General features: G+C 48.8%; 1 protein-coding gene and 1 long non-coding RNA gene across 5 annotated transcripts; one reads left to right on the top strand and one right to left on the bottom strand.

Annotated features, from left to right (window-relative positions):
• Window positions 1-4: 4 nt before the first annotated feature.
• fgd6 (FYVE, RhoGEF and PH domain containing 6) lies at window positions 5-24,180 on the top strand. 3 transcript variants are annotated; one of them, XM_023812677.2, is made up of 21 exons: window positions 2,624-2,707; window positions 3,618-5,808; window positions 10,082-10,205; window positions 12,583-12,650; window positions 12,739-12,769; window positions 15,255-15,406; window positions 15,657-15,813; window positions 16,168-16,255; window positions 17,275-17,325; window positions 17,415-17,473; window positions 17,576-17,647; window positions 17,766-17,834; window positions 18,145-18,228; window positions 18,420-18,499; window positions 19,256-19,358; window positions 19,437-19,583; window positions 19,897-19,999; window positions 20,515-20,636; window positions 20,734-20,862; window positions 21,010-21,158; window positions 21,726-24,180. In XM_023812677.2, exons 1-21 carry the CDS (start codon window positions 2,683-2,685, stop codon window positions 21,760-21,762), a joined length of 4,041 nt encoding a protein of 1,346 aa, XP_023668445.2. In that variant the 5' UTR covers window positions 2,624-2,682; the 3' UTR covers window positions 21,763-24,180. The 3 variants fall into 3 exon arrangements, with proteins under 3 accessions (XP_023668444.2, XP_023668445.2, XP_023668442.2); XM_023812676.2 differs by lacking the exon at window positions 2,624-2,707 and adding an exon at window positions 5-283 and having other exon boundaries at window positions 20,515-20,862; XM_023812674.2 differs by having other exon boundaries at window positions 20,515-20,862.
• LOC111844323 (uncharacterized) lies at window positions 19,750-25,777 on the bottom strand. Of its 2 annotated transcripts, none has more exons than XR_011989588.1 (2): window positions 25,548-25,777; window positions 19,750-20,772 (listed from the first exon to the last, which is right to left on the bottom strand). It is a non-coding gene; the product is annotated as an uncharacterized lncRNA (long non-coding RNA). The 2 variants fall into 2 exon arrangements; XR_011989587.1 differs by having other exon boundaries at window positions 19,750-20,775.
• Window positions 25,778-25,780: the final 3 nt, after the last annotated feature.

The raw sequence follows: 25,780 nt of genomic DNA on the forward strand, positions 1-25,780 counted from the left end.
AGACTCAATCAATAGCTAGTCAAAGGAGTCCCGTGCTGTAAATCCGAGCGGGCTGAGATGAGTGGCAAAGGAAAACACGGAAAAGTGGCTTAACCTATTTAATTCTCAGAAAAAACAATATTATTACTCAAAAAGTCGTATGGAGTGTTTTGGAGGATTGGCTATTTTATGGATGTGGAACTGACAATGCGTTCTGGAAAAGAAAACCCAAGAATTTACAAGGCATCGAGTTCACCCAGCGAGTTATTCATGGAGTGAGAAGTTCTGGGAATCATGAGCACAGGTTTGTTCCACAAACTGCTTTAATCGATTAAAAAAGTTGCGCTTTTTGGATTGGGAAAAGGGTCTAAAAGTTACATTCGAAATACGATCGATTTATGGTTGCAGTTTAACAGCCAACTCAAGTTAATGGGTGCACGGCATTGTTAGCACGGAGGCTAAAACGCTTTGTATTGCTTTGATAGTTGGGAAGCAAACCTACCTTTTCTTTATTCGCAATCTTATTTATTATGTGTCTATTTTTTGACATTACAAGCAACTCGCCTCCCTCGCTGTCACACTCACAAGTTTTATCTGTAATACCCGTGCATGTGATTTTAATGGACGGAAATAGTCAATTCCATCTAAATGTAAGTAGCCTATGCTAAGCAGTTGAAACTGCCCGGTTTGAGATACAAATACGTTTTGAGCGTTTTTTTAAAGATCTATCCTGTTGTGGGGCATTGTCTCTCAAACGCGGTGATTTGCGTGGGTTCAGAGGGAAATGTGTGCCTGCGGGTTGTTTTTTCTTTATTAACTCTTAATTGTCGCTCATTTGCATATGTAACTCCCTGTCGGTAAAGTAAATAATGTGATTTAAGTGAAGTGATCTTATCAGTGTTTCCCCGGATTTCGTCGCGATGTTTCTATTCGTTGCGTTTCTAATGTAATTTTATATCCCCCCCCCCCCCCCCGATAGAAATTTGAAGTATTTTGCAAAACTTGATATCTGCGTTTTAACACTTCAAATAGAAGGAAACGAGTCTGATAAAGGTGCTTTTATATGCGTCGTTTAATCAAACACGTAAGCTGACTGTGCAGTGTTTATTTTTATATTTTGTAAGCGTTTGGTAATTAGTAATGCAGAGTTTTAATAGCACATCCGCTCGATGAGCGTGTGCTGTGGGTGCCGAGTCTGGATGAACAGGCGTAACATTATGCCCCATGATGGTGTACAGGACACCGCACCTCCGCCGCCGCACCTCCGTTCTTATTCCAGTCCCTCAAAGCTGACATGCATGCATCAAATTAATGTGTTTGAGCTGTAAGTTTTGGAGGGTGATCAAAGTCCATGCTGTCATCAATTAGAGTCTATTTAATCTGATGCAAGGTAAGCTATCCCTGTACAGTCATTGAGTTTAGTCAGCATTTTGCAAACTGTAAACTGTGTAGATCATAATTAAAAAGAATAAAATGGTATTTCTGTAGTACAGGTTCTTATAAAGCTAGTTTAGCCGTGATCAGCAACTTTATGGCCGTGGGGGAAAATATATTTTTTTCTACTAAAGGCTGTAAATTTAAAAGAAGCTGAAACTGAGTGTCAGGGTTTCCAAAATACGCCTTGTAAATTAGATAATTATAAAGCATATTCAAGAAAGTAATTATTAACCTAAAGGAATTCGTGAGTGGGAGCCAAAATCGTGAGTGGTGTGAAAGATGTGAAGTAAATACAGAGGTGTCCACAGTTTCCACACACCCTGTTTTATCCGCCTTGCCAAATGCAGCCCTCCGCTGTGGGATTAATAAATCATCACAGAATAAACACCGGCGACTGCAAGCTGGCGACCGGTGCGGCTCTGAAACCTCGCACCTTCTGCCGAGTCCGGACGGTCGATCGCCAGAAGTCCGGTCCGATGGACCAAACTTGGTAACCAGGTGCTTAAGTGCCTTAAATAGAGATTCCTGGCTTTGGCTTCCGGGTAATTGTTATTTTTTCCCCTTTGTGGCTTTGCTGCTGGTGGTTTTTAGGATGTTTAGTGGTGTTCTGATTCTGGTACTGGTGTCGTAGGCTTGCATTTAGGTGAATTACTGTCTCTAAATTGTGTGTGTAGTCCGAGGTGGACTGGCATTCCATCCAGAGTACCGCGTGCTTCTCGTGGATAGGATTCAGGCTCATGGGACTGTACCTGATAACAGGGCAAGCAGAGTTTATTTTGGTGCCGAAACTATCTAGCTCTGTTGGTCTGCAGATGAGAGAGACGTGCGATAACCTCCGCACTGCTGACAGGCAGCAGAAATCCTAATCTCGCCAAGTAATTCAGTCATGACAATGTAATTAAATTCATGCTTTGCATTGTTTTTCATAGTATTGTGGTTTAAGGAAGACACAACACTCGTGATTTAAGACTTCTGCTTCTTGCTCAGTTGGTTTTGAAAGTTTTCTAAGGACACAACATAAGATGCCTTGATATATGCTGATAAATGTTTTGTCGGGGAGACCTTCCGGTTCCTTCAAATAACAAAGGTTTTATTTGGAGTTTGTTCTGAATGCCGGGAGCGTTGCGGTTCTTTAAAGGGGGGCGGGGCACGCGCGGTTCCGTTTGCGTGCCCGTTACCAGCAAGGCATTTATTTCAAGGATCAGTGCGGGGAGGGTGTGCTGTGTCTCCGCCGAACTTGCTAATTTGCGTCCTCCTACGTTGCAGATGATTTCCTGCTGTTTTCCTTGGTGTATGTATTTCTTTATGGGCTTTTTTTTTGTCTTAAAATGTGCCTCTTAATTTTTGTACAAAAGAAAATGTTTTTCCAAACGCGCTTTAAAGCTTGCGCTGTACCACGCATAATGTGGAGTTTGCCATCAAAGCGCTCCGTCGTTCTGAGGCAGCGTCTGACTTCAGTAACGGTTATTTTTAGACGACTGGACAGACTGCACTGTTGTTTCAGACTTTTTAGTTTTAAGTCGAACTAAAAAGGGTTTAATGAAACGTGTCATAAAAGAACCCCAATGCCGCTGGGTTTGCACGAATAAACAAACAAATCCCTTTCCCCTCTTGATATTTTTTTTCCAATTTCGACCAGCTGTCGTCCAATAACTCTTCTCATATTGTTATTTGGAAGGCTCTCTGTCATAAATGACCTCTGGCGACCCCGTAATCTCATCTCTTCGAAGGCACACGCCTTGCGCCGCGGTGTACAGTAAGGAAAATGGAAACTGGGCACTGCTGCTTTGGCACATGGGGTACCAGATGCTTTGTGGTACTCGGCTGTTCAGTGGTTAGAGTCCGATAGTCGACCCCGTGGTTTTTTTCAGTTGATATTTTAACCTGCAGGTCTTGTTTTCTCCCTAGATTTTACTGATATTACAGTATTAAGAATGTCTTCATTGTGTGAATGTTAATATTGTACAGACTACCCCCAATTTACCACTGGGTTCCATTCCGAAAAATGGGTTGCGCGTTGAAATTACTGTATGTCGGAATAGGACAGGGGTGGGCAGTCTTATCCCGAAAGGGCCATTGTGTTTGCGTGTTTTTGCTGCAACTCCCTAATTAGATTACTAATTACGGGACTGATTGAATGAAGAGTCCTCACACCTGGGTTAATCCACAGTCTCTAAATTCTGCCATCTCTGTCACCTCAGGTGTGAAGAAGCCGCCCGTGGCCCCCAAACCCAAGGTTATCCAGCAGCAGAAGCCAATACCGCCTCCGATCGCCCCGAAACCAGACATCGTCCTCTCACACTCTTCTCCAGCAGTAACGAAGAAGGCGAAGCCAGCAGTTGCACCTAAGCCATGCCTTCCCAAAAGCACTGCTTCTCCGGAATCGAGACCTCTTACCCTAAAAGGCATAGTTCTAACCTGCGCACAAGAGAGCACGGACACTTCGGAGAACCTGGGCCTTCTGAACTCGAAAAATGGAATGAAAACTCAGCTGAAATCGGACTCGGATTACATCATTCGGACTTGCTCCTGCGGCCAGGATGGCTGTGTACAATGTGAACGCGTGGGGAACTGCAAGTCAACCGGAACGACGATAGACCAACTTGACAAGCAGTGGGAAACGTGCCAGAATGGCGGGATGGAAGGGTACATCACACCGTCATCCCCCGTTCCCAGGATTCAGAATGAACCTGAGAATGGCCAAGATAAAGTAGGGAACAAGAGCCAGGTGCTCAGTGCCAGTTTTTTGGAGCAGAAATTAAAGGATGTTTGGGTCCAGGCAGTATCCCCCAACACCTATCATCTTAAGCATAAACCTCAGGGAAAGCCCATAGTGCCGAGTAAGTCTGGGATACCGGACCAGAACCTGAATGACACTGTAGAACCCAATGTAAAACAGATGTTCCCCGAAAAATCTTGGAGTGATTGCAATGTCAAGCCTTCCATCAATAAAGTCGAAGACTTATCTGGACATGTGGAGAATGCATCGGAGAGGGATGCTGATTCTGAGCAGATGCATCATAGAGTCTTGGTTCCAGCGGCTCCTCAAAAGCCTCTGCCGATCCCCATGCCGCGAAAGCCGAGAAAATCTGCGTTACTTAGGCAGGCTGGTGTTGATATAAGCTCCCTGGAGATCAAGGAGCCAACTGAAATGGTTCAAGGAGTGACTAATGAAAAGTCAGCCCCCTGTGATAGTCCGTGTCTTTCTTCCAAAGTTCTGGTTCACACACAGTGCGTCTCCTACTCCAAGAACTCAGGTGATGATCACAAACATTCTTCACCTTCTCTAGAATCTGCCGTGTTAGAGGATTTGAAGCGACCAATACCTCCTCCACGTAGGGCATCACTTACACCTGAACTCGACAGGGCATCTGGCTTCTTTCTGCATGGGAACTACACCCAGGATGAGGGTGGTGATCATCACTGGGGGGGTGGTTTTATGGATGAAGTTGGGGACTGCGGTGACTTTCCTCCATATCCCATAACGAGGAGCCTCCCCAAGAAGCTCAAGTTAAGCTGCAATCTGCCTTCCTCTGTGGCAGCCAAGGTGTCCTCCTCCACGGAGGAGGAGAGCTCACCAAAAGTTGCCCCGAAAAAGCCACAGAGACACAGCCTGCCAGCTTCTGTGTTGCTGAAGAAAGAGCTGTCAGATGAGGCAGAGGAGAGCGGCACAAACTACGAAGATAGGATCTACGAAGAAGCTCCTGCGGAGGAGGAGGAATCTGATGACACGCCAAAAGCGGATGAGGGGGAGATGAGAGAGCTTCCGGCTCCCCCTACTGAAAAAACGATATGGAGGTTTCCCCGGCATATGGTCCCATTCTTCATAAAACAAGCATCTCGGGGTTCGAGCACAGAGCCACAGCGCAAAGCACTTGCCTTCCGCTTGGGGAAGCAGAGGGCCAAGTCCTTCTCGTCGGCAGATCTGGACCGATCTGACGGACAAAAGAGGAGCTCGTTCAGGAAGATCCTGGAACTGAAGCTCTCCGTGAAGATGCTTCCCAAGCTGCTGGCGAAGGGGAGCCATTCTCTGGACTGCACTTCTATCGAGACGGAGCAGTCTATGGATGAGGACTGTAACGGGGCCGCTCAGGACCAGGACAGGACCCGGCCCAGGGAACGCAAGCTGTCGTGCCCGCAGATCGCTGCTGAGCCTGATGTGCACCGGGACGAATGCCAGTCAGGCGCGGAGTATGAGAACCTGCCATTCTATGAGGAGATACCCGAGTACATGAACCTGCCATTTCTGAGTGCGGCGGGGGCACTTGGTGGCTCGCATGCCTGCTTCACGTGGCAGAACTCATCCAGCATTGAGGGCGACGACGAGGACGGGGACATTTATGAGATTCAGGAGCCGTACGAGCCTCGAGAGAAGTTTGCAGCTTGCAAGAGGTAACGGGACAAATGGGCTCATCAGTTCCATTTCCCATGTCTTATGATCTCAGAGTGCATCTTGCGCATGTGAATCTGTGTGTGTCTATATATGAAGACTGTTAGCAAATAGAGTTGCGGATGCTGCATATTCTTAACCCGTCTGCATTGGCTTTTTTGAAGTCGGCCTTGTGATTTTGGTGGTGGTAATGCTGATGAATGAGTCCGTTCCCACGCCCACCCGGGTTCCCTCCCCCTCTAGGACCAGTATGGGGAACAAGGGGGGAGCGGATTATCTGGGGGGTGTAAAGTGTTGACTGTGGAGGAAGACGTGAAGAACAATGTACTTTATTCTCTTGTAGTTTGACGGGCAGCTCTGGAATTCAAAAACATGTTGGTTGTTTTTTTTTCTTTTTTTCTTATTTAAAGCCTGTGAGTTTGTTTCCTTCTGGGCTTTAAGCTGGTGGATGTCCGTCCTCATCACACCTCAGGCTGTTTCTAAAAGTAAGCTGAAATTAAGTGTTGGAATTCCTGGATTGCGTGGAGAGATTACGCACCTCAAGGGCATGTGATGGGTGTGTTACAGAAAAGTGTGCTTTCTGGGGCAGTTTTCACCGGCTGCCCCTCCCCCGCCAGACCACCTCTGCGAGTTACCGTCGACGGTCCCCTCCGCGTGAAAGCAGCCTTCACCCTCGTGCTGCTGGACCCGTCTTTCCTGTGGGTTATTTTTGGCCCCGTGAAGCAGGAAGCTTTTCGAGTGACGTGCAGCCCATGAATTTTAGCTTGGAAAGAAAACGTTCCCCATGTTCCCGTTCTGGGGGTTTTTCTCCAGCTACCTCTCGCTTCCTCTTCCCGCCCCGTTCCGTCCTGACCTACCCCTCCCTGCTCCCGTCTTCTGGAAGTCTGAGAGCGCGGTCAGCTGTGGGCGTGATGGAAAAGGCTGTTTTCCAGCAGCTTGGCCGGCGTCTCTCTCTCTCTCTCTCTCTCTTTCTCGTTACCCCTCTGCAGACACCTGGCCTATGTGGGCCACCATTCAGATGAATGGCGAAAGCTGCTCTAGGCTCTCGGTATCTTGACCCTGCAGGCCATGCCTGCCTTCCCATAATGCACTGCAGGGTCCCGGGTGGCACTGAAATGTGCCCGCTTTCTGTGCAATTTGTGAAGTGAAGCTAGTCCCCCTGTATCAGTAACACTAACTCTAAAGCTACCATGTCAGCCTCATGATCGTTCCGATAATCTGTCACAAAATCATTTAACAATGGCTTTACGTCAAGTATTTAAAGGAGACTAAGCTAGCTCGCAGTAACCAGTCATAGATAATGTCTTGGGATACTGTTTCTCAGTCATTCTTGGCTCCATCCATTGAGTGCCGCATATGTTCGAAAAGGAACTCTAACACATGGCTTTACTAAATGTGTTCTCCTGGTGGGTTTGATTCCTGTCATATCTTCGTATGGCCTTCAGTAGCGTATCAAGTCTCTGAGGGTCCCGAGAAATGTTTTTAGTGAATCGGAGGCTTGTGTGTGTGTGTGTGTGTGTGTGTGTGTGTGTGTGTGTGTGTGTGTGAGAGAGAGATTTTGTATTTATTACATTGTGGGGATCAGAAGGGAAAACACAGTTTTTAAAAAAATCTGTGATTGCTATCAAAAAAGTAAAAATGCCAATAGTCTGGTATGTTGTTTGGTTACGTACGGTTAGGGTTGGGTGGGGGTTAAGGTCGTCATGTTCAGTGTTGGGGGGTCGGCTGCAGGCCTGGTCACTTCCTCGTTTGCTCCTGTCGTCTGGTCTCGGACTCTTAATGCCCCCCCCTTTATGTGTTATCTGATCTTACTCTGATGAGCGTGCTGAAGGGGGAACTCCAGGTACCCCAAGCAATAGCAAGTCAAAGTACATGAGGATGTTTTGTCTCAAATAACTAAGTGTTTTGTTTTTTTTCTTTGAGCACCGTGAAGGAGCTGAAAACTGCATCTAGATTTCGATGGTAAGGTTTGTATTGACTAGTCAGAGTCTGATGAGCTCAGCTGTGGAGGTCCGTGTAATAAAACGTATCGCTCATCATCTTCTTATCTGAGGGCATTAATCCTGCAGAGATGATGGGATGTGGGGCATCTGAGGAGTCTGCGATGCTCCTGGAACACTTCCTCAGAATGTTCTGTGTGTGTCTGATCGGGGGTGTGTGTAAGGTGTTTTGTGGTTTTCTTTCTCGGGAGTTTTTTTCTCTGAAGCATTTAGCGGGTGCCAGTTTATATAACGGCAGCCAGGCGGTAAACAAGAGGGGGTTTGTCCTTGTCCCCACAGTGTGGGATGCCTGTTCGGGGGGGGGGCGGGGTAGCAGCCACACAGCGAGCTTCCAGTAAAGGTGAAGCGGCAGACCCTCATGGCTGTCCATCCGACTGCTGACGACCAGAGAGGAGCTCCGCAGGTGAACCATACATGTCATGAGACGGGTCGTTTCCATGGTGATCCTGATTCCTGCCTCACAGTTCTGTGAAGCGGTCCGAGGATGACCGGGGCTGTCCTGACAGGAATGCGGCGCTAATGAGCCGTGGACCGAGACCGTAAGTGTGCCGTGTACGCTGTCCTGCTCTTTGGCGGATTACAAACCCGCTCCGTGTGCTTAGTGAGCACAGGATGCTTTCGCTTTGAATTCAGCTCTTGTCTGACTGGGTTAGTTTGGCTCTTTCATGATAGTCTAGTTTCACTCGAGCGGCATCTGTGAGATTGTGGGGACTGAAATGGAAGTGCGAAGGAAAGTTGCCTGAAGGTGAAGCAAACCCATAAGGCAGAGGCCGCATTTGAACCCGAGATCTGACCATTTGTGGGAATGCAGCGCCGATACGTTTTTACATCGCAAGACTGACGATGAGAGCGATGCTTCCCCCTTTCGGCAACTAACAAGCGGCCTTTGTGATGGACCCCGGGGCCCCTCACTGGGTTTGTGACGGACCCCATGGCCCCTCACTGGGGCCCAGTTTCCCCCCTCGTCTGCTCCCCGCCCCCCCGCCCGAGGTGGAGAGCATCGCTGAGCGTCCGGCGGCTTCCTGCCTGAGGGGTCGCCAGGGGCCACGTTCTGTCCCGGGGGGGGCCTTTCACCGAATGTCCTGCCTTCCCTGGTAGGGTCTTCTCAGCTTTTTGGAAGCTGTCCAGGAGTTTTTGTTTGCAAGGAATCATCGTTTCCTTCTCCTCCCTGCCCTTGATACAGCGCCAATGCTGAGCCGTACCCCGCCCCCCTCCCCTGTTCTGTTTTCCATCGCTTCTGCTGGGCCTTCCCTCCTCCTCAAGTGTGCTCTTCATGGCCGCTTCAGCCGGAATTGCCGTTCTGTGCCTCTCGCTCAGGCAGGACGCTTGCTGAGGCTGATATTACATGGTTGGGGGAGGGGTGGCGTTAGCTCTTACAAGGTGCGGCCTTTGGGTGTGTCGCCACCGCTTGCAGACTCCGGAGCGGCGCTGGCAGGATGACCCATCTTGGTCCTGCTCGTCCCAGCATGCTCGACTGCTGCTGCCCAAACACGCCTGGCTGGTTACTGGGACCTCATTTGCTTTCCCAGTCAGATCAGGTTATTTTGCACTTTTTCTGACCCCTTTTGTTTGCCAACAGTATCGCCAAGCACTTCAGCACCTGTCCTCAAGATTTTTTTTGTTTACTGTAACTTTTTAAGGTTACTTTTGATACATACTGTGCATATAGTGCCTTTACCCATAATGCATTTCCTCAGCGATGATGCTGAAGTAGCCATACTGGAGTCTCTTGCTGTATAGATCCGCGATTGGTGGCGCCGTGTGTTTCGGAGGGGCCGCGTTGCGTGTCAGCTGCCAGTGAGGCCCAGTCTGCCTTCCATGGAAGGTAGGAACGTTCCGTGAGAATAACTGAAACATCAGAGAAGGTCGGGAAATTCCGCTCGTTTGTGCCGGAGGCAAAGAGAGCCTCATGTTCTTGTTCTGTGGAGACGCCATCAATGTGCTTGATAATCTGCCAGCATCATATAAATAGGGATTGCCTTGTTAGTGTCAGGTAGGATTGAAGAGTTTGAGTGTTAATCGCCTTTTTCTGGTTGTGTCTTTGAAGTTGCGCCCATCAGAGTTGGGGGGAGGGGTGGGGGGGGTCACCTTTCCCTTCCTTCTCTCAGCATCAATGAGGCTCTTCCCGTTTGTCTCTCCATGAGTGTTTGTGTTGTATTTTCGTTCGCTCCTCTTCCGTTTGTGGTCACCTTGTTATTTTCTCTCTCCAGTCTGTGGCCGGTCCGCGTGTCTGTTTCCGTGACGCTCACCGGCGTTTTCCTGTTTTTCCCGTCAGGGCATCTCTGGAGGAGGACGATGGACGCTCCGAGGAAGAGGAAGTCCCCGGCAGCTCGGACGAGGACGACGACGACAGCTCCGCCTCCAGCAAAGGGGAAGCGGAGTCACCCGGGGATCAGCAGGTGCGACTGCCTCCGTGTTCCTGTGGTCGTCGTGACATTAATCTTTGTGGAAGGTCTCCTTCCCGCAGTGGAGCGTATAGGAGGGGCCCTGTAGGTAAACGGATTGTGCCTGCAGACGTGATCCTCTACAGGCAAAAGTGACCTGGGCTGGCACTGTGAAGATGACCGTGCAAACGTCCACAAACGTGTACGAGTGAGGAGCAAGATTCCTGATTAGCAGTGGGTTAGGGGTTTAAACCTGTGTGTCTGTGTGTGTGTGTGTGTCACTAGATTCTCATTAGCTTTGTGGTAGCCTCCCCCCCCCCCCAACACTGTAATTGTGGCTATGACTTGACCCAGTTCAGTGCACACTTCCAGTTGTTAGTCTTACCGCCACCCTGCTTCTCCTTTCTTCAGCCTCCGTCTCCATAACAGCTCCCCCTTTGATCTTCAGTAGCTAAAACCTTCTGAGCGTTTCACAGGAGACTTAGTAACACGTAGAGCCCAGCATTACACCCCCCCCCCCCCGAATAAATCATGCTCTGTTGGCTGGAAAGTGTCTTTAAAAACCGGCTCGGTGATGCCAGGCTGGCAGGGACTTCCTGCTTTGTGTTTGGGTTGGCAGCGAGGGTGAGTTTAATTCCTCTTCCTGTTGGATGTGCTTTGACAGGCTGAGACCGATATCAGATGGAGAGGGGCATGTGGATGGTGTAGACCCCTTGCCAGGGGGGGGGGGGTGCAACCCACAGAACACCAGGGCCCCTCTTACACCGCAGCACCGTGTCCCAGGTCCACTCCTGTGAGACTGGGGGTGGGGGGTCAATGATAGCATTACTGTTAGATGATAAAAGGGCAAGGCCGTGCTTCTCCCCAGCTGAGGCAAAAATAACCCAGGAATGTGTTCTGGTTGGCCCACACTGGCATGCTAATCCGTGTGCTGACCTTTGGTCTACAAATGGCAGAGAAACTGTGAAATTTCACTCACTCATGCCTGAGCTTTTAGTTTTTGTAAGATGTTCACTTTCTAGCCTTTTGGAAATTGACTGAGTGGTGGATCCCCATCAGATGGAGAAAGACGTAAACGCAGCTTATCGATGCCGGCTTTTGAATTTTGGACTTCTTTTCCAGTCTCCCCTGCTTCCTCTGTAATCGTATTACCCGCCCGCCCGCCCCCCCCCCCGTCACACACACGCAGCATATGATAGAAGTTATACCAAATTAGCTTGGACCTCAGTGCGTGAAATTCGATATTCCTCAACAGAGCGATAAGTCTTCGGGCCAATTGCGGAGCAGCAGGGAGATGGACATCTGTGGCAGGGGTAGGGCACCTTGCTGCACCCCCTAGTGGTCATCAGTCACGTTTACACAGCCACTTCTCGTCTGGACAACTCAACTGGACAGGCTCATGCACAGCTGTCTCTGTGGGTTCGTTCCTGTGATTGGAAGGCTGATTGTTCAAATACTGTTGCCACACCTGTGGGCCTTCCAGCAAGGCCCATAACCCCCCAAAATGCACCGGGGGGGGGGGGCAGATAAATCACTGACCCTGTGGTCAGACCCCAGGCTTCGCTCTGAAATGTACATGTGTGTCTCAAAGGAGAGCATGATGGGATGTGTGTGTCTCAAAGGAGAGCATGATGGGATATGTGTGTCTCAAAGGAGAGCATGATGGGATATGTGTGTCTCAAAGGAGAGCATGATGGGATATGTGTGTCTCAAAGGAGAGCATGATGGGATATGTGTGTCTCAAAGGAGAGCATGATGGGATATGTGTCTCTCAAAGGAGAGCATGATGGGATATGTGTAAACAAAGCATTCCAATGTATGGTACTGTGCAAAAGTCATATGCCATCAAAGAAAATGTGTAAATTATTATGCTGTTATAACTATATTACGTCTGTAAAGGTATATTGGCTTAGCCAATTCAAAAGCTCTCCTATAGTCATATAGTATTTGTGGCGACCATCCAGTACACGCATAAATTATTCCCCTCAATCACTAGCACACCTCAAAAGGGTAATCGATACCTTATTGACTTAGTTAGCTAATTATGTTAAATGCCTGAGCTAGAGGTGAAATTTGCGAAATCCATGGAATGGCTCCGGTACCTCTGAGGGGAGCTTTGGGACCTGAGGCGGTGTTCATCTAGCCATCCTACAAGATGTCTAACATTTTGGAGAACACAAATTTGTCAGTTTTTAGTATTATTATTAATTGTCATACTTTCTAACTTCAAATTGTTTTTTTTTGTGAGCACATATGCCCTTCCTACTCAGATAAACTGCTTTAATTAAACATTTTCTAAGACTTTTGCATGGTACTATGGCTGTCCTCATATTTGTGCAAACGCATAGTTTTATTCCAGTTTCATTCTGTTGCGTTTGGTCTTTCCTACCAGAATGAAATCGGAGCCAAGAAGACGAAGGTGGCCTTCATCGCCAAGGAGATCATGAGCTCCGAGAAAGTGTGAGTCTCTGCCGCCGGTCACCGAGTCTGACGGTCAATCCCTGTGTGAGACCCCCAAGCTCACGTTACCCGTCTCCCCCCTCCGCAGGTTTGTGGACGTGCTGAAACTGCTTCACATTGTGAGTATAGTGAGTGTGCGTGTGCGTGCGCGTGCATGCATGCGTGTGGCCCCTTTGTCTTGTTCTCCCGTCTGTTTGGATTTGCTGGTGCCCTCTTGTTCTTTCACTCATCCATCCACCCATCTTGTTTAACCACTTCTGTGTTGCGGGGTCCCTGTCCTGCAAAGCATGGGGCCCTAGCCAGGGGGCGCCTTCTGGGAATCTCTCTCGTTCTTACTTTATTAGTGATTGTAGAAAGCAAAACAAAAGCAGTTGCATGGACACTGTAACCTTTTAGTCATGGAGACAGCAGGAGGTCATTGTGACCCCATTTCTGCCTGTGATTGCCCTTTTCTGTTTAAGCAATGAAATGAGTGGGGGGGGGGGTCGTTTTGCCACAATAGTGCAGCCCCCCCCACGAAATCCATAGCTGTTGAGGTGGAAAGGTATCTGTGGCAACGGGTCTCACCTCCCCCGCCCCCCCCCCCCCCCCCCCCAGCCCCAGCGATGCGTGACAGGTGTGCGGGGGAGTTGTGTGAGTGTAGGGTTGCCCACAGATGAATGATAGGGTTGGTTGGGGAGGGGTGGGGGGTGTTTCTAGGGGTCCGGTTTAAACACACAGCTTTGGAAACTTAAGAAGAGCTTCATTGGGACGCCCCTGCCCCCCCGGGGTACCTGTGTTAACAGCGCATACCGGCTTCAAAGGGCTTCTTGTTTTGTTTCAGATTGTTGAGATTTGGGGTGGGGTCTTCTCCGGCTCTGTTTGTGCAGCGAGTCACACCCCCCCAGCCCCCATACATGAAAAGCCTGGCTGGGGGTCAGCTGGGGAGGTTAATTTCCACAAGGCTGCACACGTGCCTGAGTTTAGGTGGAAGGGATTGCTGACCACGCACCTGTCCGGTACAGTCTCCCTCCAGCTTGATGGACGTGACCGGCTGGGCCACTGCTCTGGGCCCTGGTGGCTGTTTGGGGGGGGGCGGGGTGTGTGACAGCCCTCCTCTCCAGTGGCTCCTCTGTGGACCGCGCCGACCTTCGGCCTGTATTTTCTGTTTTCATTATTATCATCATTATTTTTGTTTGACAGCCCGTGTGGTCAGTATCGCCCTCGGCGCCGGCCTTGCACGTCTCGGCCCTGTGAAATTCTCCTGCCGTTTCATTGCACTACATTACATGGATTTAGAAGACTTTTATCCTAAGCGGCATGCAGCTCAGGGTCAGACGGTCCCTGGAGAACAAGCCACTGGCCCACCCCCATCTTGACTTGGCACTGAGGGGCCGGGGTTAATTCTGACCGCAAATTAGACAGTCCGGCCCCAGGGACTGTGGTCACGACGTCCCCCTAACCCCGCTTCTGAGGGATTCTTGGAGCCTGCCCCTGTGTAACTGGAGTGACCTGTGATGCGCGAGTCTTCTGGGGGTGGTGTCGGCAAACGAGGCCCCGCATGTGTGTTGTATTAGGCTGCCAGCTGGGTGCCTCGCCTCCCTGCCTTGCCTCGCCTCCCTGCCTCACGCCTCCTTTAGCCCCGTGGTTCCCGCGGTCACTTGCCTGTTTCCGGATGCTCAGCATTCCTGCCGCTTTTATGCATTTCGGCGGTGAGGTTTGAACAATAGCCGCACTACAGACTTGGCTTCGTTCGGAGCAGCGAATCCCCAGACTCATTTCAGCCAATTTGGGAAGATGCTGTTGGCAACAGTCTCTGCCATGATGGACTTGCTGTCCTTCTGCACAGATCTGCACCAGTGTTTCATATGTTTGTTGTCTATGTACAGCAGAGGTTCTCAAAGTCCGGTCCAGACCCAGCCGGTTATGCTGCTTATGAATCAACATAGTTAATGTAAAAAGACTTTTAAAGTACAAAAATACAATGTAGAACCACCAAGCGTTGCACATACAACTCATCATAACCCACCATGACAGAGAGTCGAAATGATCAGTGAGATATCAAATGTTATTGTTCATGTTCATGAAATGCTCTTTTGTTATTGAAAATTGTTCCAGGCCACTGACTTTGAACAGAAATCTGATGCGGACCTTTGATCAAAAAGCTTGAGAAGCGCTGATGTGCAGTTTGTCTCGTTGGTGGCGTGGGCCTGGGGTCTGGGGCCTGGTCGCTCCCACGAGGATGTGGCATTACTGAGGGCACTGTCTCTGAGTCACACCTCGTGAGCACGCCTGGCACATTCTCACAGTCACGGCACAGAAACTATTTTCACCAGTCTGGCGTCACAACACAGAGGAAGTACACGCACCGTACAGCTATGACCGTAACCATTGAAACCGTTGAATTTTAGATCGCATGCCAAAAGACTGAAACGTACAACACCAGAGGTGTGAGTGACTGCAGCCTTTCAATGCCCAGCCATAGTGATGGATGCTTATTCCCGATTGGATGTTTCCAACCAATCAGGATCTGACTTGGTCCGACGAGACCACCGCTTGCTCTGCATAGCCTATGACCATCGGTTTCCCCCTCGCCAACTGACTGTCACCCGTGTCCCGTGGCAGGACTTCAGAGACGCCGTGGCTAAGGCGTCCCGGCAGAGCAGCAAGCCAGTTATCGAGGAACGGATCCTCAACCAGATCCTCTACTACCTTCCCCAGCTGTATGAGCTCAACCGGGACCTACTGAGAGAGCTGGAGGAGAGGGTGGCCCACTGGTACTGGAACATTCCGCTGAAGCTCCCCCTTCAGCTTCACATGTGCCTCAACACACTACACCAGTGATTCCCAATCTGGTCCTCGGGAACCTGGGAGGGAGCAAAAATGTGCACTGACTCTGGGTCCCCAAGAACCGGATTGGGAAGCACTGCACTATACACTTGTCCCGTGAACTTGCAACTTGGAGTGTCTGGCCCATTAACTCCGGGACGCTCCTTCAGTCAGCGCCCCCCGTTTTTGTCCCCCCAGGAACGACCAGCAGCAACTGGCTGACATCTTTGTGAAGAAGGGGCCGTATCTGAAGATGTACTCCACCTACATCCGTGAGTTTGACAAGAACGTGGCGCTCCTGGACGAGCAGTGCCGGAAGAACCCGGGGTTCGGCGCCGTGGTGCGCGAGTTCGAGGTACGGGCGCCTTACGGCATGCGCGCATTGCTGTGATGCTGGCGGGAAGCTTCCCCTTCTGCTTCAGACGTAATCCTCCAGCGTGAATGAGTTTGCTTCCTGCGAAGACCTCGTGCACGTTCGCCCACGTTTCCCCCCCGAAGCACCAGGCCGCTGATGAAGCCCCTTCTGTATGAATAAGGTTTAAGGAACAAGAAGAAACAAAGTTTGTGCTCGTAAATTTATAATCGCGTCGACCTTCCTGGCTGCGTCACAGAATGAATACACCGAGCACATGAGCCTCTGGGTGTGTGTGTACAGCCTACCCAGGGGATGGCGACTTATGATGACCTCATGGGTTTCTCCCCCCTCCAGATGAGCCCCCGGTGTGCCAGCCTGGCTCTGAAGCACTACCTGTTGAAACCTGTGCAGAGGATTCCTCAGTACCAGCTGCTGTTAACAGGTAGGGGGCGCTGTTGCAGTCAGTAGGGTACAGTGCGTGGGTTTGTTGTGTGGTCAAGGCTGATGTCGGTGCAGCTCGGCTCTGATTAGGAAATTGCAGCGGGGGGGGGGGGGGGATTAGTGTGTCGCTGGGGAGTTAGTAACCAGAGAAGCCCTGAGATGAGCTGATCAGCAGCCTTGAGGGACCCACACCGTCTCACAGTCCCTCCTTTCACCTGCGTCGCTGACCTCAGCCGCCCCCCCCCACATCCTCCCCATGCTGCCTAGGTGCAGGAAGTGGGTGTCCAGCTCCGCGGAGGGAGGGAGCACGTGCCGTTTCTCCGCCTGTGGGTCCGATTACAGCCCCTCACAAAAGGCGTGTTTTAGGGAACCGAGGTTCACGCAGAAACCTGAGCCGCTGTTTCAGCCGATCTGGTCTGTGGTGGTGGTGGTGGTGGGGGGGGGGGGATCACGAAATACAGCCCGTATTGAAAGGCCAGGACTTGCTGGAGTACACCGTCTCTCGTTGTGCTTCCAGCTAATGGCCGCCAGAGATTTGTTAATGTGTAAAACAACAAGTGGTTCATCCATTTAAAAAAAAATAAAAAATCAGAATCAGCACTGCAGTCCATCTTCCCAAGTCACCAGGTAGCAGCTCTAGTCAGATGACAAAATCTGTTTCATCTGCATGTCGGAGGTATCAGAAATGCTGGAAAATGCATTTGCTGTGAGTTCTTGCTTAGTTTGGGGATTTTTTTTCCTGCTGTTGAGGTAATTCAGCAGTGGGCAGAAGAGTTAAGGTAGCTTTGCTTAATCCTCAGTGCTAATGCATAAAGTGTGCGTGGGTGTGAAATGGTGAAATAGTTTTGGGCTGTGATCAACGCAGTGGTTATCTACTACCACCTAGTGGTCCACTGTTGAATTACACAGTGGCTAGTGGCCACCTATGCTGCATGTAGGTCAGCATGTGAAAGTTCTTTAATAGTTTAATTGTTTTTTTCCCGCCGGTTTTCATTTCTAAAGTGGCTGTTTTTTTTCCAGATTATTTGAAGAACCTCCCTGAGGATTCATCGGACTACAAAGACACTAAAGGTAATGTGCTCATCGCTGTGGGAATCACCCCCACGTCTGCCAGCTGCTGTCAGGAATAATCACACCTTTCTGCATCTCTGTCCAAACAGCTGCACTGGGAATAGTGAAGGAGGTGGCGAACCATGCCAATGACATCATGAAACAGGGGGTACGAGAACATTTACCTACCACCCCCACCCATGATCATGTGACCATCTACACCCTCCCACATGGAGGTAGACTGAGCTGACTCTCTCTCTCCTCACCTCAGGACAACTTCCAAAAGCTGATGCAGGTCCAGTACAGTCTGAACGGTCATCACGAGATTGTTCAGCCGGGAAGGGTGAGTCCCAGTCCGACCCGTTCCGCACCGCGGCTTGTGGCCGTCACCATAGCAACAGGCAGCGGCTAACAAGGCAGCTGTGTGACCCCACCCCCCCGTCGATGTCCCCCTGTGACAGGTGTTCCTGAAAGAGGGTACCTTGATGAAGCTCTCTCGCAAAGTGATGCAGCCCCGCATGTTTTTCCTGGTGAGATCCCGCCTGTGGGTGGAGTCAGAAGGATCGCTGTGCTGTGGTTGGCTGTTCAAATGCATATAATGCATATACAAGGAAGAGAGACGTGTCATTCAGTGTATAGTTGATAAGGCAGTGTATGCAAACTTTTATGTATACCGAATGTCAATGATCGCATTGTCTGATAACAGGACTCAATCATCAGTAAATAATTATGCTTGTATAAAGTTTAAGGTTTACTTTTTATCTATGGTCAAACAGCTGTTGTGCTGATCTTAACTTATGTCGTCATACCTGTTTAATTTGCCTTCCCCTTTGCCCCCAGTTCAATGATACCCTTCTGTACACCACGCCTGTCCAGTCTGGCCAGTATAAACTGAACTGCATGCTCTCCTTGGCAGGGATGAAGGTGAGGCTGATCTACCCCTTCCCCCCCAAAAAAAAAAAAAATCCAGTAGGTTATATAATGAGACGTAGAATATGTTTAAAGGTTGGGTATTTGTAAGTAGGTATGTTAGTCCCCCCCCCACCTTGTGAGATGATCTGTTATACTCCTGGCATGGCTGAATACGAGTGACTGAGCTGCAGCGCCTCCCGCAGGTGAGCAAGCCCAGCCAGGAGGCCTATCAGAACGAGCTGAACATCGAGAGCGTGGAGCGCTCCTTCATCCTGTCGGCCAGGTACCCACCCCCCTGCTCACCCCATCCTGAGCCCTGCACTCCCCTGACGCAGGAAGTGTGTGGGCCTCTGATAGCATCTGACCCGCTTGGCACATGGAAGGGGGGGTTTCCCAGCTGTGTGTGTGTGTGTGTGTGTGTGCGTGCGCGCGCGTGAGTGAGTGTGTGTCTGCCTGCCCGTCTGCTGTTCTTGTGGAATTTTAAGTCTGGAGTTTATAGATCTTTCCGGAAGTTTCTGAGTGGTCCCTAGCTCTCCATGCTGTAAATGTATAACTTCCTGCTTCATCCTGTGTGTTCAGTGTGGGAGGGGGGCAGTGATGATCCATCCATCTGCCTACTCGTTTTGGTCCAGCTTCGCAGTTTCACTTCATCCGATCAGTAACACAATGGCCATGTATATATATTTCGTTCAACACTTTGCTTATAAGTCTTTAAGTCTTGGTTCTTGCTATTAGTTTGTGTATTTTAGAGAGTTAACTTCTTGTAACATATGACATATATTTCTATAATCAATTTTATTAAAGATTGATAAATATAGTAAGATGTTGTTCAGTAAATGATTAGGAAGTTTTATCAGTGCATGTGCACTTGCGGTTTCATTTACATCGTTACCTCCGACCACAAGTTACACTTTAGGGACCCATTAAACGCGGTTTAACCTGCGACACAGTCCCTCAGCGCTCCGCTGGAGCGAAAGGCCTCGCAGTGGCTCTGCAGGCGGACGACTCACCAGCTCTGTCCCCCCCCCCCCAATGGCAGCTCTGCCACGGAGCGGGACGAGTGGCTGGAGGCCATCTCCAAAGCCATCAACGACTACACGAGGAAGAAGATCACCTTCATCTCCAGCAAGAGTCTGGAGGAGGTATGGCACCCCCCCCCACCCCAGCCCAACGCCCCCCCCATGGCCGCACCAGGCTGACCTCGGGCCTTTCCGTTACAGGCTGACGGGGCCGGCCTGGACACTGGAGCCCCACTGGGCTCCAAGGCTCCCATCTGGATCCCCGACCTGCGCGCCACCATGTGCATGATCTGCACCTGCGAGTTCACACTCACATGGAGGAGACACCACTGCCGAGCCTGCGGCAAGGTCAGAGGTCATGGGGGAGAGGTCAGAGGTCATGGGGGAGGGCTCAGGGCTGTGGTGGCACAGTGCGATGAGTGTAGGCCTCACACAGACTCTCTACCCTTTAATAATTACTGTAGATTTGTCATTTCTAATACGCCATCTGGACCAAATGCCCACTAGCCTGCTGTTAACCTTACAAGTAGTTTTATTGGGTTTCATGTCAGGATTACAGAAGTTCATCTTCTTGTATTACCCCAAAAACCTTCCCAGAATGCACTTGGCCTGGCGAATCCTGGTTAGCTTTGAGTGTTAAGCTTCCCACGGTCTCCCGCAGGTGGTCTGCCAAACGTGCTCCTCCAACAAGCACTACCTGGAGTACCTGAAGAACCGGCCGGCCAGAGTGTGTGACCACTGCTTTGCCAAGTTGCAGAAGAAAAGTATGACCAATCGTTGGGCCAAGGGTGTCTTGGAGGGGAGGGGGGCAGTTTATCCTACCGCTGTCTTCAGTATGCCATGGAAACTCCTGGAACACCTACTGCACCATGAGTGCACCAGCCTAAAGAAAGCAGAAGGTTCACAAGACATTGCTGTTCATGGTGATGAATAATTGATTTAGTCACATGCCATTTCTATGGTGCTGCCACATGGGGGCGGTGTCTAGCTCAGTGGGGTACAGTCTGGTGCCCGTGTCTGCAAAGAGCTTAACTAACCCAAACTGCTCTGAGCCCAAACTGACTCTCAGCTGTGTGAACATGCTCTCCATGACAGACAGACACAAGATGGGATATGGGACAGAATAAAGCAGCTGTGTGTGTTAATGTATAGTTCGTTTCTTGGTATCCCTGAGCAAAACTGAAGTGCTTTGTCTTGATTTTGTCTCGCCAAGCTGCTGTTCTTCCAAATGTACGTGTGTTCTGTACACTAAGTGCCCTCCCCATTTCACTGGGTGCAGGTGACCTGGCCACCCCCACCGCGGTCTCCCCCAGCGGGAAGTCCTCCTCAGGTGGCTTCTCCTCAGTCCTGAACAGCATCCCCTCCCGGAAGCAAAAGAAGATTCCAGCAGCCCTCAAAGAGGTCAGTCTAATGCCCACGTCATCGCCACCCGCATGTTCTCCCACGCGCCGGCGGGAAATCCAGCGTCTGATCCCGCGCTCGCCGGCCTGCTCCTCAGGTGTCCGCAAACACGGAGAACTCCTCCATGAGCGGCTACCTGCTGAGGTCAAAGGGCAACAAGAAGCAGGGGAAGCGGCTGTGGTTTGTCATCAAGAACAAAGTGCTGTACACGTACGCGGCCAGCGAGGTGAGCCTCACCTTCAAGCTGCTTTGTGGCTTGAGGTCAATTACTGGTCATCATCAAATGGTAGCTAGATTAGGTCCAATTAGGGGCCTGCTCTATGTCGACGTTCTGCCCCCCCATAATGCGCTGGCCCCCCTGCGTCGTCCCCAGGATGTGGCGGCCCTGGAGAGCCAGCCCCTGCTTGGCTTCTTCTTGCGGGAGGAGCGCGCGGAACCCGCCCAGAAGCTGCAGTTCAAACTCTACCACAAGAACACGCTCTACTACATCTTCAAGGCGGATGACCCGCACACGGCCCAGAGGTACACGGCGCCCCCTAGTGCCTCGCTGTCAAAAAAAGTCAATTCAAAGTATCTCCACTGTCACCTTCGCCTCTTTTAGGGGTGGCCAGTCTTATCCGTAAAGGGCCGGCGTGTATGCAGGATTTTGGGATAACCTTTAGGTCAGCTGTTCAAACCCAGGTGTGAGGACTCACTGTAGGCCAATCAGTCCTCTAATTAATAATCTAATTAGGGAGTTGCCGTGAAAACCCACATCCCCTACGGCCCTTTATGGATAAGATTGCCCACCCCTGAGCTATACCATCCATGGCTCATACAGAGAAGCTCTTTCAGTCTCTGGTGGGAGTGCTAGACGAGGGCATAGATCTGGGCATGGGCAGGGGGGAGATGTCCCTACCAATATTTTGGGTAGTACCATGTGTATAGGGGTAATGTTGAAACCAAATCTAATTTGGTGCCAGAAAAAAGAAATGGAATATAAATTTGAAGGCATTTAAACACATTTTCTTTTAACTTTTATTTTTACTTTATGTACTTTTTATGTATCTCTGTATTTTTAGTAATTATTTTGTTAATTTTGTTAAACAGATGGATAGAGGCGTTCCAGGATGCCATGATCCTTTAACAGTCCAGTTCCTCTCCTGCCAAACCTCGCAGACGGAGCGTCTAAGGCCCGTCTCGCGGTAGCCGTCCTGCCAATGGTATGGATGATCTCTTCCCCCCCTGAGCACACCCCCTGGAGGCGGGGCATGCCGATGAGTTACGAACAGCTCCACAGTATCTCCGAGGCACTGAAGAGAGGCTCTGCCCTTTGGGAAAATCGCTAATACTTTAATAAGTTGAGAAATAGGGTGCGGTGACCGATGTCACTCTGAACATGAACGCTTTGCGGTAGACGACAAGTCTTGTCCGCTAGATGATCCTAATGATGATCCTACTGGTGCTGTAGTTTTATATGTGTATATAACTACTTATTTAAGAAGGTAAGCCCTGTTGCAGGGCCTTAGTCTAAGTCGATCCAGAGCTACAAGCCAGTTTGGAAGAGATGATGTGAGGTTTTTCAGCTCTTAAGGTAAGAACTGTTGGGGTAAAGACATATCCTAAAGGTGTGGGTCAAGGGTCAAAGGTCAAGTTCAAAAGGGTGTACGCGGAAGTGTTGTGGAGTCCACGATGGGGGGCAGGAGGAGTTCTTCGTCTGGTAAACCTTGTTTTGTGGAGCACTGACGTGTTCAGATCAGCAGCAAATGGCCGTCCTGTTCCAAACACCGTTCTGTCCCCCCCCCCAAGAAAACTTGTTTTTAACTGTCCTTTTAACTATCCTTTGAAGTCCCATTACAAATGGAGAATTAAGCCAGACTTTAATGATGTGTAATAACGACGTACTGGGGAAAAAAACTGGAAATAGTTCATTGTGTATTTGTGTGTATAGCCAATGTGTAATATAAACAAATATATTTAAAGTATTTTAGTTAATTTTAAATAGATTCTCATAACAGGTAAAGGGGCTTGATAAAGCAAACACTGTTTTGCCTAATGATTTTACAGAAATCTCTGAGCAGTTCGGTGGGTTTCTATGCACTAACAGTTTAAACACTGCTGACACTGAATTCACTGTGCCTATGCGTGTCATGAACATCACAGTAGTGTTTAAAACAAAAAAAACACGACATGATGATTAGTTTGAGTAGAATCTGGTGGGACTCTTTCCAAAGTGAGATAGCATGTCGACAGGAGACAGTATCATTCTTACTGACCACCCTCCCCCCCCATTGTCACCCCAGAAGTCTGGTATACCAGACAGGTTTCCTGTGTGTCTCCAAGACCAGAAGACTAATGATGCAGGGTTGTCTGATTTTTTTTTTTTTTAATATTGTAAAAAAGGTTTATATACAGAACTAAGGTTTACTTCACGGAATGCCAGTTCAAGGAAAGACTATGGTCATAATCCCTGTTATTGCAGCATGATAAACCGTAGCTGTTACGGCTGACGTTTAAAAGCTTGCCCCGATTTGGTGCCCCATCTTCCATGTTCCTGGTCTCCATATTAGTCATTTTTGTGATGATTTCTGAGCTATATGTGTGTGTGAATGAGGGGGCATTCAGCTTTTAGCGAAGACGACGGCTTTAGCTGCCGAGTTTCACTGGGCAAAATAAAGTGGCAAACTGGTGAACAAAATCTGTTTGGTCTTACAGCAGCCATCCTGAAGAGACCAGACAAACCCTTAGCTATTCCATGGAGTAGCTGATCAAGGCTGTGACAAAAGAAAACCTGTTTTACCGTCCTTGTTAGTCTAGGAGTTAATTTTCCGTGTAATTGCTGGTGAGACTTATGGGTTTTTTTTGAAGATAGTTTAAGTGTATAAATGTTAGTCCTTGGATACATTTTAATGTGTTTCTAGCATGTTCCTTCAGTCCGCTTATAGCGATGTTTTAATCTCGTCGCAGAATGTAGGTGACGGCTGCCATTGGGGGTGCACTGTAAAGGGCGGCGTTCTGGAAAATGTAATAAATCACATTCTGCAGTGTGGGAATAAGGTGCAAACCGCTCCGATTCCGTGAAAGTGCCTTTTTTCCCATTTCTTCTCAAAGCTAGAAATTGGGAGAGACTACATCACGATTTATGGTTGTGGCATGTCAAAACAGAAAAACTAAAATATTTTAATGTAGATTTTAAATCTTGCTTCCCTCATTTTTACAGCAGTGTTTAATCACAGATCATGTTACCAAACTAGCATTTAAACCTTTTGTGAAGCGTTTTTTTGCATAATGGTATGTTCCACTTTGACTGCCTCCAGTAATTTAGTACACTGTAAGTACCCTATTGTAAGTATTTATATAGTGATTTGATAAGTTTACATTTGTTTTACTGGTGGGTTACCATAGGCTGCACTACAATGCTGTACAAAGGGGATTATGGGGGAAATGGGTTTATTATTAAAAGGGAACAAGAAAAAAAAAATCAACCGGTATATGGTCCATGTCCTGTAGCACAACTTTGAAATTCTCCACAAAGTTTATTAATAAAATGCCCATTTTGAATAAATTGTTCGTGTTTTTTCACCATTTTGTGACACTGGGTAAAGCTAATATTATACACATCCATCTTTCTAGCTGACCTAACATTCAAGTGGTATGTGTATGTCAGAATGACAATTATACACTATATAGACAAAAGTATTGGGACGCACCTCAAACAAATTCAGAGCCATTGCCAGATGAAATCAAGCACCTAGCTATGCAGACAGGTTTACAAACAATTGTGAAAGAATTGGTCATTCTGAAGAGCTCAGTGAATTCAAGCATGTTGCTGTCATAGGATGCTACCATTGCAATGTCAGCTTATGAAATTTATTCCCTGCTACATATTCCATGGTCAACTGTAAGTGGTATTATTGCAAAGTGGAAGCGTTTAGGAACAACAGGAACTCGACCATAAAATGTCTGTTACTTTACATGGTCTGAGTGGGTTCACAGAGTACTGAAGCACATAGTGTGTAAAAGTGGCCAGCCCTCTTGAACAGCAGAGTTCCAAATTTCCTCTAGAATTAACCCCAGCACAAAAACTGCAGAATGGGCTTCCATGGCTGAGCAGCTGCATGCAAGAGTGGTAAAGCACCCTGCCACTGGACTCTGAAGAAACGGAAATGTGTTCTGCAGAGTAACAAATCACGCTAGTGTCTGATGGATGAGTCTGGATTTGGCAAATGCTGGAACATTACCTGCCTGACTGCATTGTGCCAACTCTTCTGGATGAATGGGCAAAAGACACACTCAAAACTCTTGTGGTAAGCCTTCCCAGATGAGTGACAGCTGTTACAGCTGCAAAGGGTAACCAACTCCATATTGATGCTTATGGATTTAGAACAGGGTGTCAGAAAAGTTCCTATGGATGTAATGGTCTCGAGTCCCAATTCTTTTGTCCATAGAGTGCATGTTCTATGATGAAACTGTAGGGGGGTTTCTCACTATGTACTAGCAATGGGTGGGCTAATCTGCACTTTCCAGTTTAATCCGGCAGTCCCCAAGTGTATGGCCTCTTAGACAACAAGGTAACAATCCCCCGCACCGTGGGCTTTTCTGCTTATTCACCGCCTTGTATTGGATACTTTTCTCAGTCGTGGGAATTATATTGTTATGGTATTCAAATAAACTTTTGCGATTGCCTAAACACTTCTAGGAAGCTCCAAAGGAAATGTAGAGGACGTTTAATTTGACTTCACCTCCCAATATCAAACGCTCACTGCCATAACACAGGGTCCATTTATACATGTACGTACTTGTTAATTTATAATCATACAGACGAAATCCCATCTCCTACCAACCACATAACTGTACAGTGACAGCCACATGCCTCAATAATAAAATTAGCAGAAATAGTTTCACACGGAAAAACGAAGCAGTTTTACTTACCCGATAGCAAAGGGCTATTAATAAAAACCCAGAAGAACAACGCATGACAAAATCTTTGAAACCTAGTGTATTTGCGTGTGGATATGTAACGTCACATACTCAAACACGCTTTTTCCGCAAGCACTTTGATAGCAACACACATCATGAAGAAAAAAATCAACTGAGAATATTAAAGACGCACCGGACCGACGTAGAGGGGCGCTACGGCTCCCCCCCCACCCCGCGAATCACTG

Source organism: Paramormyrops kingsleyae, chromosome 3 (assembly GCF_048594095.1).
Source record: "Paramormyrops kingsleyae isolate MSU_618 chromosome 3, PKINGS_0.4, whole genome shotgun sequence".
In the NCBI taxonomy this organism is placed as follows: Eukaryota; Metazoa; Chordata; class Actinopteri; order Osteoglossiformes; family Mormyridae; genus Paramormyrops; species Paramormyrops kingsleyae.